Raw genomic sequence first — 16,647 nt, forward strand, 5'->3', positions numbered from 1 at the left:
AAGAACATGAAAACTGCGAATGGCAAGAGAACATCAGCATGCAGGACTTAACAGAGAGGTCGCAGAGGATCCTCATCAAGAGGCTTTTGTGGTGGGTATATTTTTTTTTCTTTTAGGAGATTACTACACCATTTTGCAAGTGGATAAGTCTATAAAGCGGGTCCACAAAACCTACAATCAATGGTCCATAGACATTCTGGAAAAATTCCACTCCTACCCAGGGAAGGAAGAAGTGCAGAGACTAGCCAATGGAAAGGAAGAAGTAGTGTTTCCAAACAATGCATGTCAACATTACCAAGATGAATCGATTGTTACCATCCGAAAGGATATGTCTTTCAGTACTGTAACAGATAAACTTTGGAGGGAACTCATGCGATCCAGAAAGATGTTTCCCTTTGGGGTTGCTTTTGAGAATAAGAATACATCTGTCCACTTAGTTGATGGCCTGAAAGCTGTAAACCTTTAGAAGTTCAGATCAGAAAAAGACGTCACCGGGTATAAATGGCTAGAGGCACCTCAGTACTTGAAGATCTGAATGAAGGAGGCACTTGAGTAATGACTAGGGCCCAAAGGAGTTAAAAAGTAGAACAGTAGAAAGGCCTAAGACTGGACAACACACATGCACTGTCAATTGTATCATGTATCCTTTTGGGGTCAATATTGTGGTTCACTTGCTGATTGATGCATGTTTCTTTGCGACTATGCAGATAATAGCGGTTCTAGGAGATTTTCTTTTAAACAAAATGGTGTTACTTGTTTTACATTGAAAAGGTGATTGGACAAAATGAGGTGCGTGTGTGTGTTGCTTTATCCTCTATACATCGCTCTGGAACAGAGTCTGACTTAGCCTCCCTTTGCGGAGTCATTGAGTACCTGTCTACTCCAGGGAGCTACCATTTCTTAGGATGTTTATTTGTCGTGCAATCTTTGGGTAGTGAATTAATATTGGGTAGCACGTTGTTAACGAGAGCAGTGAGGGAAATCCCAGGATGCCACTTGCTATTACTGCGATAACAAACATTTGTTTTTTTTCACATTTAACCCCTTGAGTGCCCCGCCCTTTCCCCCTTCTGTGCCGGGCCTTTCATTAGCGGGCGGGGTCCATGACGAGATAGTCTCGTCATGGGCACAGCGCAACCGCGCTCCATGACGAGACTATCTCGTCATGGGCATAGAAGAGGTTAAGACTACGTCAAGATGGCAAATAGCAGTTGGGCTGTTGCCAGCTCTGGAGTTAGCCTATGAAAAACTAATACAAAACTAAACATCATGGCTGAGATTGTTTATTCGAACATGAAGCTCCTTCACAGACCTGCTATATGACTGGTGATACTAAAGCATTTAGTAGAACAACAACCTAAAATTATTTGTCTCGTAACTCAAAATGAAAAAGTTAAAATGTGACATAGGCAATATCTTGAGGCACATTACTTGTCAGTAACTTTGAAACACAACGAGATAACGATCTTTCTAGCCAAGGAGCACCTTTTTATATAATGATTATGGTCTGCTCTCCAAACCTAGGTCAATCTGCCGTTTTACTTGATTTTATGGCACACTTGTCAAGCTTTGCTGACGGCAGTTTTTGGGGACAGGAAAGTCCGTCGCACGGTGACATATGAACATCTCTGCTCCGTGTGCCCCAGCTGCAGTGATGTCTGGATTCCTGGTCATAATTTTTGTTGGCATGGGCAAAAACAGATGATGCAGAAGTGCCATGACATAGGCCTGTCTCATGGACTACGGTCTTGTTGGACCGGGAGGGGTGTCCAAAGTACTACCCTCAGAGTGGTGTAAGGCTACTGCCTTTGGCAGAAGATAAAAAAAAGCACAAGTGCAGTGGTGGCAACATACTGTGTAGTGATTAGTAGATGCGTAGAGGCCTTTTTGCCTGTGTCACTGGAGTGAGGCCTATGGGCTCCCTCAGCTAAAGTTTTACTGCTGTGTGCTTAACTCACCCTTAGCCTACACCAAGTCAGTATGTAGCGCTGTGCAGTTCAAATGTAGTTGCATATGTGTATTGTGTGTTTCTGTGCCTGTGAATGGTACATTACATGGAAGACTCTGGTTTCCATTTTGGAAGGGGTGACTGGAAGAGCAGGAGGAGGTAGAGGAGTCCAGCTAGACAGATGTGTGAATTGCTGCATCCCTGAGAGCTGGGTGGGACACTCCAGAGGAAGTATAGTCAGGATCTTCAGTACACTTCAAAGGGTGTTCTTTGATTCAGGGAGTGGTCCCTGGAAAGGGGCCTGGAGACATCTCATTAAGGAGATGGGACTTATAGGAGTAGGGCCGAGGCCCCAGTGTAACCTTTTAATTCACATATCACGGTGGCTGATATCCCGGCGTGAACCTCTAGTCGCTCCCATGGCATTTGTTGTGGGGCTATGAGTTTTGTAGTTGCACCTGCAGTAACCGACTGCTTTCTCGAATAAGAGCAGGACAGAGAATTGCACAAATGAAGCAGACCCCAACACAAACTTCAAAGACTCAGACCCTGAATCTCATATGGTGCTGAGAAATGGACTGTAACAAGGGGAGTGCAAGGGCCCCAAATTTGCCAACTATTAAGCAGCCAGTCATGCTGCATGTGGTGGAAGAGAAGTTCTGTAAGACTTCTGTCTTTGACCAGGACTTCGGGCTAAGGTCTGCCAGTCTCCCGGCTGTGTGAGGGTACAACACCCAGGGAAATCTTACGATCACCTGCCCCAGATGCACCAGTGCTTGCCAAAACCAGTGTGCCCTGTGAGGAAGAGTACTTGGAGGTAGTGAGGGCCAGTGGAACTATTGGACTAGAGACTGGGCTGATTTTAATCTTATTTGCTCTGAACATCAAACAATGTGCATGCCATATGCAACAGCCTCATGAAATCCAAGGTGTAGCTTTCAGATACCAAATGCACAATGTGATTATTTTGCTGATGTCACACTGGGTGACTTAATTTAGTTCCCTCCTGGCCTTAATTAAGGAAGTAGAAATGCTTCAAAGCCTTCCAGGATACAAGATCAATATGGGGAAATACAGATATCGATCATTGAACTACCTGACGAAGTTATGACCCAGTTCAAGATCCGATTTCAGTTCCAATGGGCCTCCTCCCACATAAAATATTTGGGGGGGGCAAAATTACAGCATCAGTTGCTGGTCTTGTTAGAGCAAATTGCCTTTCACTCCTTGCCAAATCCATAGGACCAATTTGGAAAGAAAGACTCCTTTGTTTATCTCTTGGATGGATAAAATGAACGCCGTAAAGGTGAACATATTACCAAGGGTTGAATGCCTCTTTCAGGCCTGACCAATTAGTGTTGACTACTGCTGATTCCTTGATAACCACCAACTAGTGGTCTCACACTTTATATTGAAATAATCTAAACTTAGAATCCCTGAGAGGATCTAGCAGTGCTGGAAAATACAGGGAAGAACGTCAATGCCAGATATCTAGACCACTGACGTAACGAAAATCGAGGGGACCTCCCTGCAAGGCATGTGGAGGGGTGCCCCTCTGGGCTCAATCAGGAGCCCTGCAGCCAGAGTGCTGTGCCCTGATCTAGTCCTATTATCAGGTGGAAATTGAGAATAGTAATTGAATATTCAAAGGCAGAAACTAATAGGATATGACCATATTTGGAGAAAGCACTTACAGAAGATCCCAGTGGGGTGGTAAATGGCTGAGAAGATGGTTGAGACCTCTCTTAGTGCACCCATAGAAATTAATCTTATAGTGTCGGCAATATGGCTGTGAAACTGGGGCTCACGCCATTCCCCTCCCATTATACTCTGATACAATCCAACCCAGAGCACTCTCCCGCACCCCACCTCAGACTGTTTGGGAAAGGGAAGGATTATAGTTGTAAATTCACATGAGATATGTTTGAGATAGGTACCACAAAATCTTTCAAACAATGTAAAATCGACTTTGCATTAGATGAATCAGAACCCCTTTCCTACACTCAGCACTGTAATTGGAAAAAACGAAAGAGGGAGCTAAAAGAATTAAAATTGCTTTTGAGATATTCTTTTCATCTCTTAACTCATCCAAGGGATTTTATATTTAGATTCTATGAAATTCTCTTCGGCCGAGTGTTGATTTGGCAATCTCCAGGGGCAGCAAAATTAGCTATCACAGCTTAATGGAAGAAAGGCGACTCGCCAGTGCCTTCACAATGACATGCAACATTTGGAACATATTGGCTAAGAAATGACCTTATTGACCATCCTAAATGAGAATACTTGGAATTTGATGCAGTAAGTGGGCCCACCCACTCTGGCCTGGACACCCTGCCTATTGGCACTAGAACTATTGTATTGATTTCTGTTTCGCTTTTATCATCATTCAGGTGAAAACATAGAAACCAGGGTTAAAACTGATAAAGATATGTTTATGTAATTCGATAACAACATTCATTTGATTATTGATATTTGGAGACACTGGACGGCTTCACTTGATAGACGAGGTGATGGAGAGGATTCATGGAGAGGATTCATGGGGAGGGATTGCACTTTATCACTCTATCAGGGACTGTTGTTTTGAGACTTTGTATTAAAAATACAGAGTCTTTTCTTGTTGTAAAATACACCCATCTGTACTTTTGCATTTTGAAAACCAGTAAATAGTATTTTTTTTTTTAAAAATAACCTGATCTGCAGGGTCAAACCACCACAAGGTTTCACGGAAATCAAAAGCAAGGAACCTTCCATATAAGAGTCGATTTTGATTTTTCTCTTAATCAAATAATATGGATGCCAAAAAGGTAAATTAATTCATGGTGCGGGCTAGTGTAAGAACAGGGTGGCATCTAACTTTGACCCAGAAACACACATCCGCAGCGAGGGAGGCGAGCAGGATTTCCAGCCTCTGCTTCATTGGAAAGAGATTTCGCTACAGTCCGAGATCCTTATGCTAGTGACTTAGGGATTTGGTCTCCTTCTCCTCTAACCAGTTTTCCCACTCTTCCTCCAACTGCTCCTCTTCTCAAGCACTTTGTCAAGAAGCAAACAAAGGCATTTTGCTAGGACTCATAGAACTGCTCGTCAGCCCAAGAGAATCTTGGCGAAGGTGCAAGAAACCTGATCTTCAGATATTGGCGGTAAACCATTTAACATCCGCAGTTCATGAAATTAACTCTTAAAAGTGTACACATTGTGTAGCTGGAAAAGGTCTTTTAGGCATTAAAATCATCCCTTCTTTCTGTACGGTGACAAAGGCAATAGTTTAGCCAGCAGCGCATTGGGAAAAAAATTCTCAAGACCTTTCAAGCATGTTGCTAAAAACATGGTCCTCGGCAAGGGAGAATGACATCACGGCGACGCTCCCTTGTGTGGTTTGAGACCCCAACTAGGCAGATTTTAATTCCTGCATGCTACATTCATCTCCATGGACTTTGAACAAGAAGGGGCCCCTTCAGTCTTAATCTAGTTTAGTTTTCCTTCATCAGTTTTATTAATTCACAGACAAGTCACCAGGCCCCTAAGCCTGTGCCTATTGACAAGGAACCTTTCCTTTCTGATTCACAGAGAAGTTGTCTCCAAATAGAGTTAAAAGTAGCTACTAGGCAGTAGTATTTTACAGGTATGATGTGACACATCCAAAGCTATCCTCTCCGTAAAATGAAACCTTTTTTTTTTGCTGTTTGACCATAGTCCTAAATATACCAACAAATTAGGACTCTGATACTGCCTGCCCTTAACTCCTTTATGAAACACTCCCTATGTGCAATTTGCTACTGCAAGATCTGAGTGAAATATGTACTTTCAGCCATGTGGACTTTGTTAGTGCACCTCTAAGCTTTGTTTTCCATCCTTGGACCTGAAAGGATATCTTTTGATTTACTATTTGCAGAATTAAGTATCTTAAAACATATTTTTTTTAAATGTACTTGGGAAATTGACACTATTTTCAGACATCAGTGTACCACAAAAAAATGACCTAGAAAGTGATGGAAACAATCGGGCTCCTGCACTCCTTAAAATAATTCCTCTCTATATTAAGCTGTTGAAGAGTGGAATCACAACTCTGTTTTTCTGTTACTTCAAATTGCATTTTACTTCATACTGTTGTATTATTTTCTACGTTAGTGTACAGTACTGTGTAAATGTACAGCTTCAAGAATGCAACTCTTTGAGGAAAGAGGGAGTGGCGGGCTGAGCTAGCATGTTTTCCAAGATGAAAGTGTTTCTTTGCAGTTCCCTCTGATGGTGTCCCTTACTCGCCCCCATGGTCTGAATTTGTATATGGCAGCCCTGGAGAGAGATCGGGGTGGAGGGGCACTGCCCCCACTGAGCATCATAGTTTATCAGGCAGATGCTTTCACAAGTACTGCGGAGCCCTCCCTCGTGCCTTTCTCTGAACTCGCGTCACCTTGTGTGAGGGATCCTACAGTGCTGGCAGTGATACCCACAGGAGTAGCTCTTTGTCCTGGAGGATGCTAGGCGCTTCAGCTTTGAAGCGACCAGGCAGGGAGTGAGAGGGGAGAGATTGGTGCTGGCATAGTGAGGGCCATGGTGTGGCACAAGCCCTGGGTTCAGCACAGGAGAACCCGAAAGAGTGAATTCTTCTCCACACCCAGACTATCTGAAAACCATGTTGAAGTGTCCATACGTGCATGGGATGGATGGTGCACCCCCTCTTACCGCTGCCTACTCAAATAGTAAATACCGCGCTGCGAGGCTGCCATATTTTGCAGGATTCTTGTGGACAGGTGATCCTTTTTCTACTGCAGTTCTGCGAACACGAACATCCCCTCTCCTCGTAGATCTCTTTGGTGAAAAAGCAAGCCCATCAAGTAGGGTGTGGCGTGTTGCCTCCAAACTATTGGTCATGAGCAGTAGACCCCACCCCAAGCCCTGAAAGAACTCTGTGACAATTTCAGAGAAAAGGAGAACTGACAGGAGTCTTCACTCCTCCCCTACTGAGCTGTGCTCTGACATGTGAGTCAGACAGGTGTCAGTCAGAGAATCTCTGATATGCCAGTGGTATACACCATGCCCTGCCCCTGAACTTTACGCACCCAACGTGGTCGGTATTTTACAATTTATGAATATTATACATAATTCATCTACTAATCATATGCACTAGAATGGTTTTAAATATTAAAAACAACTCAGCAGTTATTATACAAATTAAGTCAAAGGTTATATCGGCCCAAACACATTTCCTCACACATCCTTATCCTGATAAGCCAGCCTAAATTATAACCAGCCATCTAAAAACATGATTGTATTAATTCTTAACATGTCATGTAAAGCTGCCCTACGTACCTTATTGTGACATTGGTCCTGCAGCCGGAACTCCGTATTTCAGCAGCGGTTCCAACCTCACCACTGCACTAGTGTCTTATACACCAGTCTTATGCATTGTGTTCTGTGGAGCGAGGATGGGTCTGCTCATGCTTGGCTCCGGTTTAGTTACAGAGAATTTCAAATAATACTTCTCGTTCAAAATATAGTTACAGAAGTGGCAGTGTTCCTTGCTCGGGGTTGCCCTGCTAATCACAGGAAAATTTGGGCCCGCTGGGCTTCCTATCTGGGAATCGAGCTTCCTTCGCTACCACCCACTGACCCATGAATGGAGACCTGCATTTTATTGCATATTGTTTGTATGTGTGCATTGCCTTGATAACCCCGTATATGATGACAATGGAGTTTCACGACCTCTTAATTGATCTACATGTCTTGAGATCTGGAACTGTCTGCATTAGGTTTGACTTTTACCCCTGCATGTTGGGCAGGTGTTTGCATATGGTTGAAATGTTGGACACGCTTCGAAATTATACCAATTTCTCCTACAGGTCAATTTAGTCCCTTCGCTCACACATCCAATGAAAAACCTAATAAAATTTGTTGTGCAAAAATATATAGTTACAGAAGCTAACTGCTACTTTTCTTCTGCCTTCCTACAATATTGAACACATAAGGTCATATCCCTTTGTAACCATCGTTCATCAAAGCGTTCCTAAGCACTGCAAGTCTCACAAAATGGAAATTTCCCTTCCCTGCTTTATTATTGTGAGCTTAAGAAAAAGATGGTAATCAAGGGTACATTTATTAGCGGCATCATTCAAACAAAGTAGCCTACTTTTTACGCCCTCCACTTGCACCGCACCCTCTAGTAAATGCATTAACAGTGTCTTCGTTAGCATTCAGCTAGGGCTACATCACATGTAACATTAAAAGTACATATAGATGCCGTGCTACCCATTTCAAAAGGAACGGGGGTATTATTTAGACCAAATAACCATGTGTCGTGCGAAGGCCACAAGAACATCAGTCTGAAGAATATTCAAGATGCGGAGGAAGTGCCTCTTATGAGAGGTGAGAAAGCATGGCTCGTGTCCATCGCTGTGCTTCATGGCAACCTGATGGCAACAGCGGAGAGTGTTGCAAATACAGTAATTGAAATAGAAACTAAACTGAAGAATATCGCTGATGAGTGGTGGGTATGGAACAGGCACTTGCAACATCAGAATTGGTCATTTGGGAGTACTGCAAGACCAATGTAGACTCCTCCTTGGCAGAGCTCCATGAATTGAGGGGATGCTTAAAGGATATTATGGTAGCGCTGGACACCAGGGTGGTAACCGTGAACAGCATCCGTAGAGGAGCCGGGATGCGGGCCTTACCGGTGGTGAGGGAGGTGCCATTGGTGATCCCTTTAGTGATCTCTACAGACACTTTGCGGATTCAGCCTGAGACTTGGATTCAGGACCTGCTGCATTCAATGAGGAAGCTGATCATTCAGGACTTTGTAATTGCCATTGGCCCCCAATGAAGGGTCCTAGGTCCTGTCAAGCCCATGTTGGATGATATTGGTGGTCCTACGTTCACCTGAATGAAGGAAATGAATTAAGAGGAGCAGTCTGGAAGAAGGACCTGCACAAGGGGGGGTGGGCAGCAAACACTCACTCCATTGCCCTCCTCACTTACACTACATCCACACACTCATACCACAGCCTTTAAAATGGTGCCTGCACTCACATACCTCCTACTCAAAGCAGGTGGTAAAGGTAAGTGGATTTAGGCCTATTATTTCCACTGGCACAGCAGAATTGGACCCAGTATTGGCAGGTCAGCGTGACCCCATTTTGGGCAAGATAACTTGTAGATTCAGAGATACAGTCTGGGATCAGAGATTCCGGCTCTGTGACATCCCCACATTTAAATCCATGGAAGTTGTAACAAAGGCCTGTGTAAACCTCATGTCTATGAATAGCAAAGTGACTATAGCAAGTAACTCACTTTTTTTGTAATCTGTTTTGGGATACTGAATTATTGCTTGGAAGCAATTTTATGCTGGGCATGGTTTTCAGAAAACTAAAATAAATTTGTAGTAATTGCTCCTGCACCACAAGAGGGTGGTTGGGCACAGTGATCACAGTGGCGGCTCCTCCACTAAGGCGGGGAAGCATTGCCCCACTGCTTTAAGGCAGTGTATCTAAAGGAAAAATAAAATGATACTAACTGAATGTTATCATTTTATTTGTTCCTGCTACTTTGCAGCCAGGGTGGGCGGCACTGCTCTGCTCTCAGAGCAGGTGAGGAGTGGTTTGCCCACTCAAAGTGCGCATAAATGCTTGGCTGGCCCTCTTGGGCCGGCCAAACAGTCATGCACACTTTGCTTTTTCCTCCAAGCAGGCTGCATTACAGCCTGAATAGAGAACACGCCCAGGACCCCATTCCCTGGCTGAGCGCTGAACCACGGCGCTCAGACCAATCACAAAGCTGCATTGGAGCGTTGTGATTGGTCAGGGGAGCCTGGCTGCTTCCTGGTTTGTGTTCCGGCTGAGTCCTAACGCAGAGGAGAGACTGGAGAGACGCGACGGCGATAAGGTAAGTTTTATTATTATTTTATTTTACATCCAAATCCCCCCACCCCGCCCTGTCCGTGCTGGACACCACTGAATGATCAAGAGGAGAATTATTGTGTACGAGTATTCCAGTTAAGTTACTTATGATCTTTGCTTCCAAGAACATCAGGTCACTTAAAAGGCTGCCCCAAGTCATTAATACATTTTATTTCTTTGTAAGAAATACTGGGGTCCACCTTAGGTCATCTGTTTGAGAAAGGTGTTGAGGTTATTCTGACAAATGGTTGGTCTCTCGAGTTCCCCTACACAGGATCGGGGAGGACCTTGATCTGTTATGTGTTATATTCAAATAAATGAATTCCATTTACTCTGCTACCCTTCTGTCTACAAATGTAATGCATTCATGCATAACCCCAAAAAAATAAACTGTTCATAACAAATTACAAATATTCAGATTATTATAATACTTTGTTAAGCAATACTGAGGCCACGGGCAAAATCATCTCACAAATATCCATTGTCCCTTTTCTAGAAAATTGAAGTAGATAATGAAATGCAAAGTCTTCATCAGATGTCGGTCACTCGAAGAAACCTTACGAGGCCGCCTCAGACTAGAGGGTGGTCAGTGAAGTTTCATTCTGCTAAAGAGCGTGCATCTGGGTGAACCATTTATTATTACTTGCAACGATTCTTGTGCTGAACATTTTTCAATAATTTGGCTTTTTCTCTCTCATTTTAGTGTTACCTTGGAGATGCCTTCCGCTGTGCCAGCTGCCCATATCTAGGGATGCCAGCCTTCAAACCTGGAGAGAAAATACTCTTGAACCCAACTCAGCTACAGGACGCATAGATGTGATTAGGTCAATAAGAATGTAGGAAAACTGGACAGACTCTTAACAATGGATGCCTCCACCAGAGCCAGACACTGCTTTTTCATAATATAACTGTGGAACTATGCAGCCATTGAGATGGCCCTTCAGTGTGTAACAGCATCCATGTAGAAAAGAAGTGCTCTTTTTGGAGGCACGCTACTAGTACCTGCCTGCTCATTTTGAGGCTACCACATCTAAACCTACTCCTCTACAGCTGAACCCTGCACCAGCTCAGTGCTTTAGGTTTCTTTTACTGATTACTGCTACTCCTCATGCCACCTTAGACTTTAAGCAGGCTCAAGGTATCTCCAATCTTTTAAATACAGAAACTCAACAAGGTCCCCTCCCCAACTCTGAAGGCGTTCCATTTGTGATGTGGACATTTGTCATTTTCCTCTGTCTGAATTACTTGCGGTAAGTGAGAACTGGGATTCAGTAGACCCTAACTTGTCCTCATCCACAGTACTTCCCACACACTGGAACAATCCTATGGCAAACACCTACCTACTGGCTGCAATGATGTTGATAAATTCTGATTAAAACATTTTCTGCATGTGAATTGTTCTTTTTCTCATTTTCTGGTACCAGTGAAGTTTTCATCTCTCTACTCACTTGCTCGGCCTGTTTGAACCTGATCTTCATCTGTAATATTGTATTTGGTTTGTGCTTAGTGACAGATGCTTTTATTTTTAAAGGCAATTTTCTGTAGTACTTTGGTTCATCCTTCGATTTGATTCTGATTAGGTCTGATCCAATTGTGTTTTCAACTTTTAGATATTTTTTCTTTGTTTAGGTTTAGGCCAGGACCCTTACTCTTTTCTTTTACCATCATCTTCCTAATTTCTCAATCTTCCCCTTTCACCACATTGCATTTTCTAAATAACCTGCAGCCTCCCCCTTCCATTCTTTTTAAACTTTGTGTACCGGGGGGAGACCGAGAGGGGCACATGAAGGACTTCCCGGTATAGGATGCCATTCTGGCTACCCCCATGATTTGTAGGATACCTTTGTTGGGGCATGGAGCCAGTAGCGGTCTAACAGAGCTCAACTTGGTTGGTACTGATATCTGGGAAATGGCCCCAGAGGCACTGAAGTAAATCAGCCAAATTCCATGGGGTTTACGAGTGAAGCTGGTATTAATGGTAGGAAGGTCCCAGCCATGAGATATCTCGCTGCCAATTAAGCCATGCTGGAGTGGGCTTACCTATTACCGGGAGAGATTGACCCCCAGTTGTAGGGGATCTAGAGGTGAATGTCAATAGCAAGACTGCTGTTACGGATGTAGGACTCCAAGACAAGCAAAATATTGCTGCTTGCCTGCTTGGAAACAATTTGATTGAACCAAGTTGGTACCTCAAACAGAAGCCTACAATATGTGATCTTGAGCTGCTGTGCTTACTGGCACACAAGCTGCATACCACCCTCCTAGTGGGTCAGAGATCCTTCCTGACGACGAAAGAGCTAAGAGGAGTACGCCTAAACCTGAACAGAGGGCTGACTCTGCGAATGCACCTATCCAGGTAACCATACTGAATGCTATAGTCGGTGGGAGGAGAGGGTGATGAGAATCCTGAGGCAGAGACCTTGTTGATCGTTTGGTTCTCACCAGAGCTTCTTGCGCTGTTTGCTGCTGGTATACAGTTCCGGGAAGAGATTTGTGCAATATAGGTATGTTGTCTTACTCCAGTGGGCCGTGAAGATTGCCCAGGAGCAGGTATCCTCTGGAGAGGCCATCAAATGAAGTGTGGATTTGAAAGACTGGCTTATGCACATGGAGCTAGCTTATTCAGAACCTGGAGCCAGAAAGAGGCTGGTAATCCCTCAGGTGCTCAGATCGTTGGTGGGCAATAGGTGTGCCCTTATGTGTGCCACTGTGATCATCATAAAGGCTAAGGACAGGTTATCACCTTCACTGTACTTGCCAGAAACAGGCTGGAATATGAAAAGGTTTTGCCTGCGTGGCTCATCAAACCTGTAACATAGCTGTTTATCAGACCACAGCACCATTGTTCCCCCTGCCTGTGTTAGACGTGCCATGTTGCGAAATATATTATATCCTAGACATGGCGAGGAATCCGAAGGCTTTACCATTTCCAACTGGAAAGTAAACTTCAGGGTTACTAACTAACTTGGCAACAAATTATGATGCCTCCAGAACCATGAATGTTGGAGTTTTAGTATAGTGCTTGTAGGAAGGTGCCCCTTTTTGACATTGCCATCCCCCATTTTTTTGCCTGGTATTTAATGCAACTTAGACTGAAATGCACTGGGTTCCTGCTAACCTGGTCGCCAGTGCCAGTGTTTTTTCCCAAAAACAAGGTAACTGTGCAGTTGTTCTAGAATTGCACCTATACTATTACTATAATGCAACTTAAACCTTTGTTTTTTCTCAATGAATTTCTAGTTTTTTAATGTACGCTAAGATCTTATCACTATACCTAACTATACAGTCACCTTAACCTTTGCTTTTTTTCTCTGAATGTCAGAGGTTTTTGTTTTAAATGTAAGGTAAGATCTCATTACTATACCGAACTATAACTTCATGTTATTACCGAACTATAACTTTACTTTAAACTTGTTTTTTTTTCCCAGTGAATTTCTGGGGTTTTTGATCTTCAATCAATTTATCTGCTCAGTAAGGCTTTTGGCTGTGCGCTGCATGGTAGTTGGGAGCAGGGCTAACGCACTGTGGCCTACCTCTGCTGTGCGTGGCCTTTGGCCGTGCTCAGTAGGGGGTGACCTTAGGGCCTGGATCCAGCCAGACTCTGCAGCCAACTTCATGCATTCAGCTAACACCCATCTGCACATTGCCTTTTGACCATCTGCAGGAGGGGTCTTGACCACAGGGCCTGGTCTCTTGCAAGGCCATGGACCCAACCTCCCGCAGAACGGCCAACGCCCCCTGCAGACCACCAATCCACAATTTGATTTATTTCGTAAATCTTTGCAGGTACTGCAGTACAGATGCTCAAGCTTCACCAACACAGTACCATGCCAGTTTGTTCCAAAAAGCTTGCACAGCACCGTTGTTCCATGGGGGCGAAGCTTGTGCAGCGGCTCTACGTGAGTACCGCAGTACCTCATGGGAGGGCCACGCTGAGTGCCAAAGGAGTACCACCGTACAAAAAATGTTTTTTGTCCCTGGTGGGGTAACTCTGGGCTGCCCCGACCCCAAAGTATCCTGTATTTGCCCATTATAACTTGTTCCAGAGGAACCAAAATGGGCAGCCGGCACAAGCTCCCTCAGATGGCCCTATTTTTTTATTTTTGATACTGCAGGACTGTTACCGGACCAAGCATCTAAATGTCCCTTTTTTTTTTTTAACCCCTTCGTCCCCACTGAGCACCTCTTTAAACACAAATTTCTTGAAAATGGGTTAACAAAATTACACCAAATCACAAATTTGATTTAATTCTATTCTGCCGTTTTTTCGGTATCACCAACGGAAGTTTGCTACGGAAATTAAAATGGGAACTCCACGTTTTGCAACTCCATTTTTCTTGAGTGCTGATAAACATTCATGAACTACTGATTCAGGGACCACTGGGGGTAAGAAGCAGTGCTTTAATTGGAATAAAATAAAAGTGGTGGGCCCTTAAACAAGTGTAGCTTGAGAAGCTTTTATGTGACATGTGGCTTATGTACATGTGGATCAGCAGTATATTTGTGTTTTTAATAATTTATATTGCATCTTTATCGAGACCCCAAAGTAATAGAAAACTTGACAAGAGAGGTTTAAAAGTTAGTGGCAATAGATTAGTTATTCAGTGGAAATCAGACAAAGTTTTAGTCCCTGGAACACCAATGGTAAACAACAGTAGACACCTGTCACTTAGTCCCTATGTTACGAAAGGGACTTCCGGTGTTATTGCCTTGAAGCACTAGCATGTGACAGGCTGGAAGGTAGAGTTTTTTTCTTCAGGAAGTGAATGATAGAAATAGAGGACTCTTTAGGGCCCTTGTTCAAAGCTCATCCTTTGGATTTGTTAAAGCCCATCCCTGGTAGACCCTATTGGTGCTTAATGTTAGCCAGATGTTGCTGGTGGGTTCCACCGGCACTTTTTTTGGGGACCGGCACTTATTTTTCCTTTTTGGGCATTTCCAGAGAGCAAGTGAGGGAAAAACGTAATGGGAAACCAAGAGAAACCGTCCCAGAGGGAGAAGCATGAACCTGCAAGATTGAGCTAAAGGGGTAGCAGTGTCTGGTGGTTGATTCAAGAGACATGAGGTGGGTTTCAGGCTATGCAGCTTTGGTATTTGGTGCGCCGGTGATGGCCACAGGCTTCTAAGCAGAGCTTTGGGCACTAATACTTGATACTCTATAAATTAAGCATTGGCCCTAACCCACATAGAGCATTGAGGGTGACAAAGAAGGAAACAATAATGCTGAAAGGCAAGGTCATCCTCAAGTTCACATCTAACCCAGAGTCAACAGTATGAATGTATGCCAACAATAAAGCCAATGCTAGACAACAACACTGCCAACCACTTATTATATGTCCCAGTCGTGGTTATAAATCTTACCAGTAATAGTCTGCATCGCATCCAGTAACTCCCAACAAGACTAGCAGTCACCTAACAACTATTCCAGTTCTGGGTTTCAATCAGACCTGGTCACCAAAACAGTCAGTCAATGTCAGTTCGTATGGCAACTATTGTCAGCAACACTGCCACAAATGGTAAGTAGGTGAAAGAACTCCTGTCAGTGGGCTACAACACAGCCAGCTACAGCTATAAGTACTAAGATACAACCTTCCTAAAATCCAAAACCTCAATACACAACAACCCAATCAATACACAATAGACTGACCTTTACACACCCACCCAACATGCCACCTACATGCCAAATGTGACTGCTAATGAACACACAATATTACCTTCACCCAGTAAAATTCTATCCACACCTTTCCAATCACGCCTGTAATTTTCTTTTATCAAACAGAAGTTGACACATAGACTCCCTGGCACCTTCATGTGCCCAATTCCTTAAGATTACCTTTTCATTTGTCTTATTGCTGAAATAGATTATTGAAATGTTTTATGTATTATAATTATTTACTGCAATTGGATTATCTGGACAAACTGATATTTATGTTTTATTGATTTGTTTAAGTGCACTATCACTCATAATAGATGAGATTTTCAGTTGCTTCCTGAAGTTTAGTAAATTGGGCTTGGCTTGCAGATGTAAAGGCAAGGAATTCCAGACCCCTGAGCCAAGGGTACTCAGAGAGCATATGCCCCAGGCTTCAAATCTCTATTTGTGAGAAGTGAAATAAAATGTGCTTGTTGTTCTGAGTAGGTGGGAAGAGCAATACATTGCCATTTTCTGTTAGATGAAGAAAGGGCAATTATTAGAGTTAAATTTGTGCAAAATGTACACTACTTGAAATCCAGTGTTTTTTTACTTTTGTATTGGGATCCATTGAAAATGCTTTGTGTAAGTGATGACGTCATAATTTTTGGTTACTGCATTGTGTACGTTTTGTTGTCGGTTGATTGATTTCTCTAGAAAGACATAATAAATGGTGTTCCCAAAATCTAATTTAGACTAAATGTAGGCAGTAGCTACCATTAATTTATGGCTAAATGATAAGTATTCGAGGATGCGCTTGACAGTTTTTATATGGGAAAAGGAAGCTTTTGATACTGTAGACATGTTGTTTTAAAGATAATTAAGTCGATAACAATGCCGAGATCTCAGATCGTTTGTCGCTGATTAGGGGCAGCTACCCACAGATGGTGGGCATAGTGTCAGTTTGGATACAGATGTTCTTAGTAATGGCCAATATTTCATTTTTTTTTTTTTTTTTTTTTTTAAATTTTATTTATTAGTTTTTGAAAGATATAGTACAGAGGTAAGACATTCGAGACGCCCAGCCCTCCCCCCACCCCCCACTCTGTGAACAACGGAATCAATGGCATTAAAGGAAGAATAAACATAGTTATATGACGCTGTAAGAGTCAGAA

The 16,647-nt window shown here is 43.2% G+C and overlaps 2 protein-coding genes across 6 annotated transcripts in view; one reads left to right on the top strand and one right to left on the bottom strand.

Annotated features, from left to right (window-relative positions):
- Nucleotides 1-11,235, top strand: part of CIAPIN1 (cytokine induced apoptosis inhibitor 1) — a 169,119-nt gene extending 157,884 nt beyond the window's left edge. For all 5 annotated transcript variants that reach the window (XM_085639167.1, XM_085639166.1, XM_085639164.1 and 2 more), the window contains exon 9: nucleotides 10,544-11,235. In XM_085639167.1, the coding sequence (XP_085495293.1) occupies nucleotides 10,544-10,654 (111 nt within the window). In that variant the 3' untranslated portion in view covers nucleotides 10,655-11,235. The remainder of the gene's footprint in view (nucleotides 1-10,543) is intronic.
- Nucleotides 1-16,647, bottom strand: part of LOC146775912 (C-C motif chemokine 22-like) — a 97,499-nt gene that overhangs the window by 57,741 nt on the left and 23,111 nt on the right. The window lies entirely within an intron of this gene.

This window comes from Triturus cristatus, chromosome 12, assembly GCF_964204655.1.
Source record: "Triturus cristatus chromosome 12, aTriCri1.1, whole genome shotgun sequence".
Classification (NCBI taxonomy): domain Eukaryota; kingdom Metazoa; phylum Chordata; class Amphibia; order Caudata; family Salamandridae; genus Triturus; species Triturus cristatus.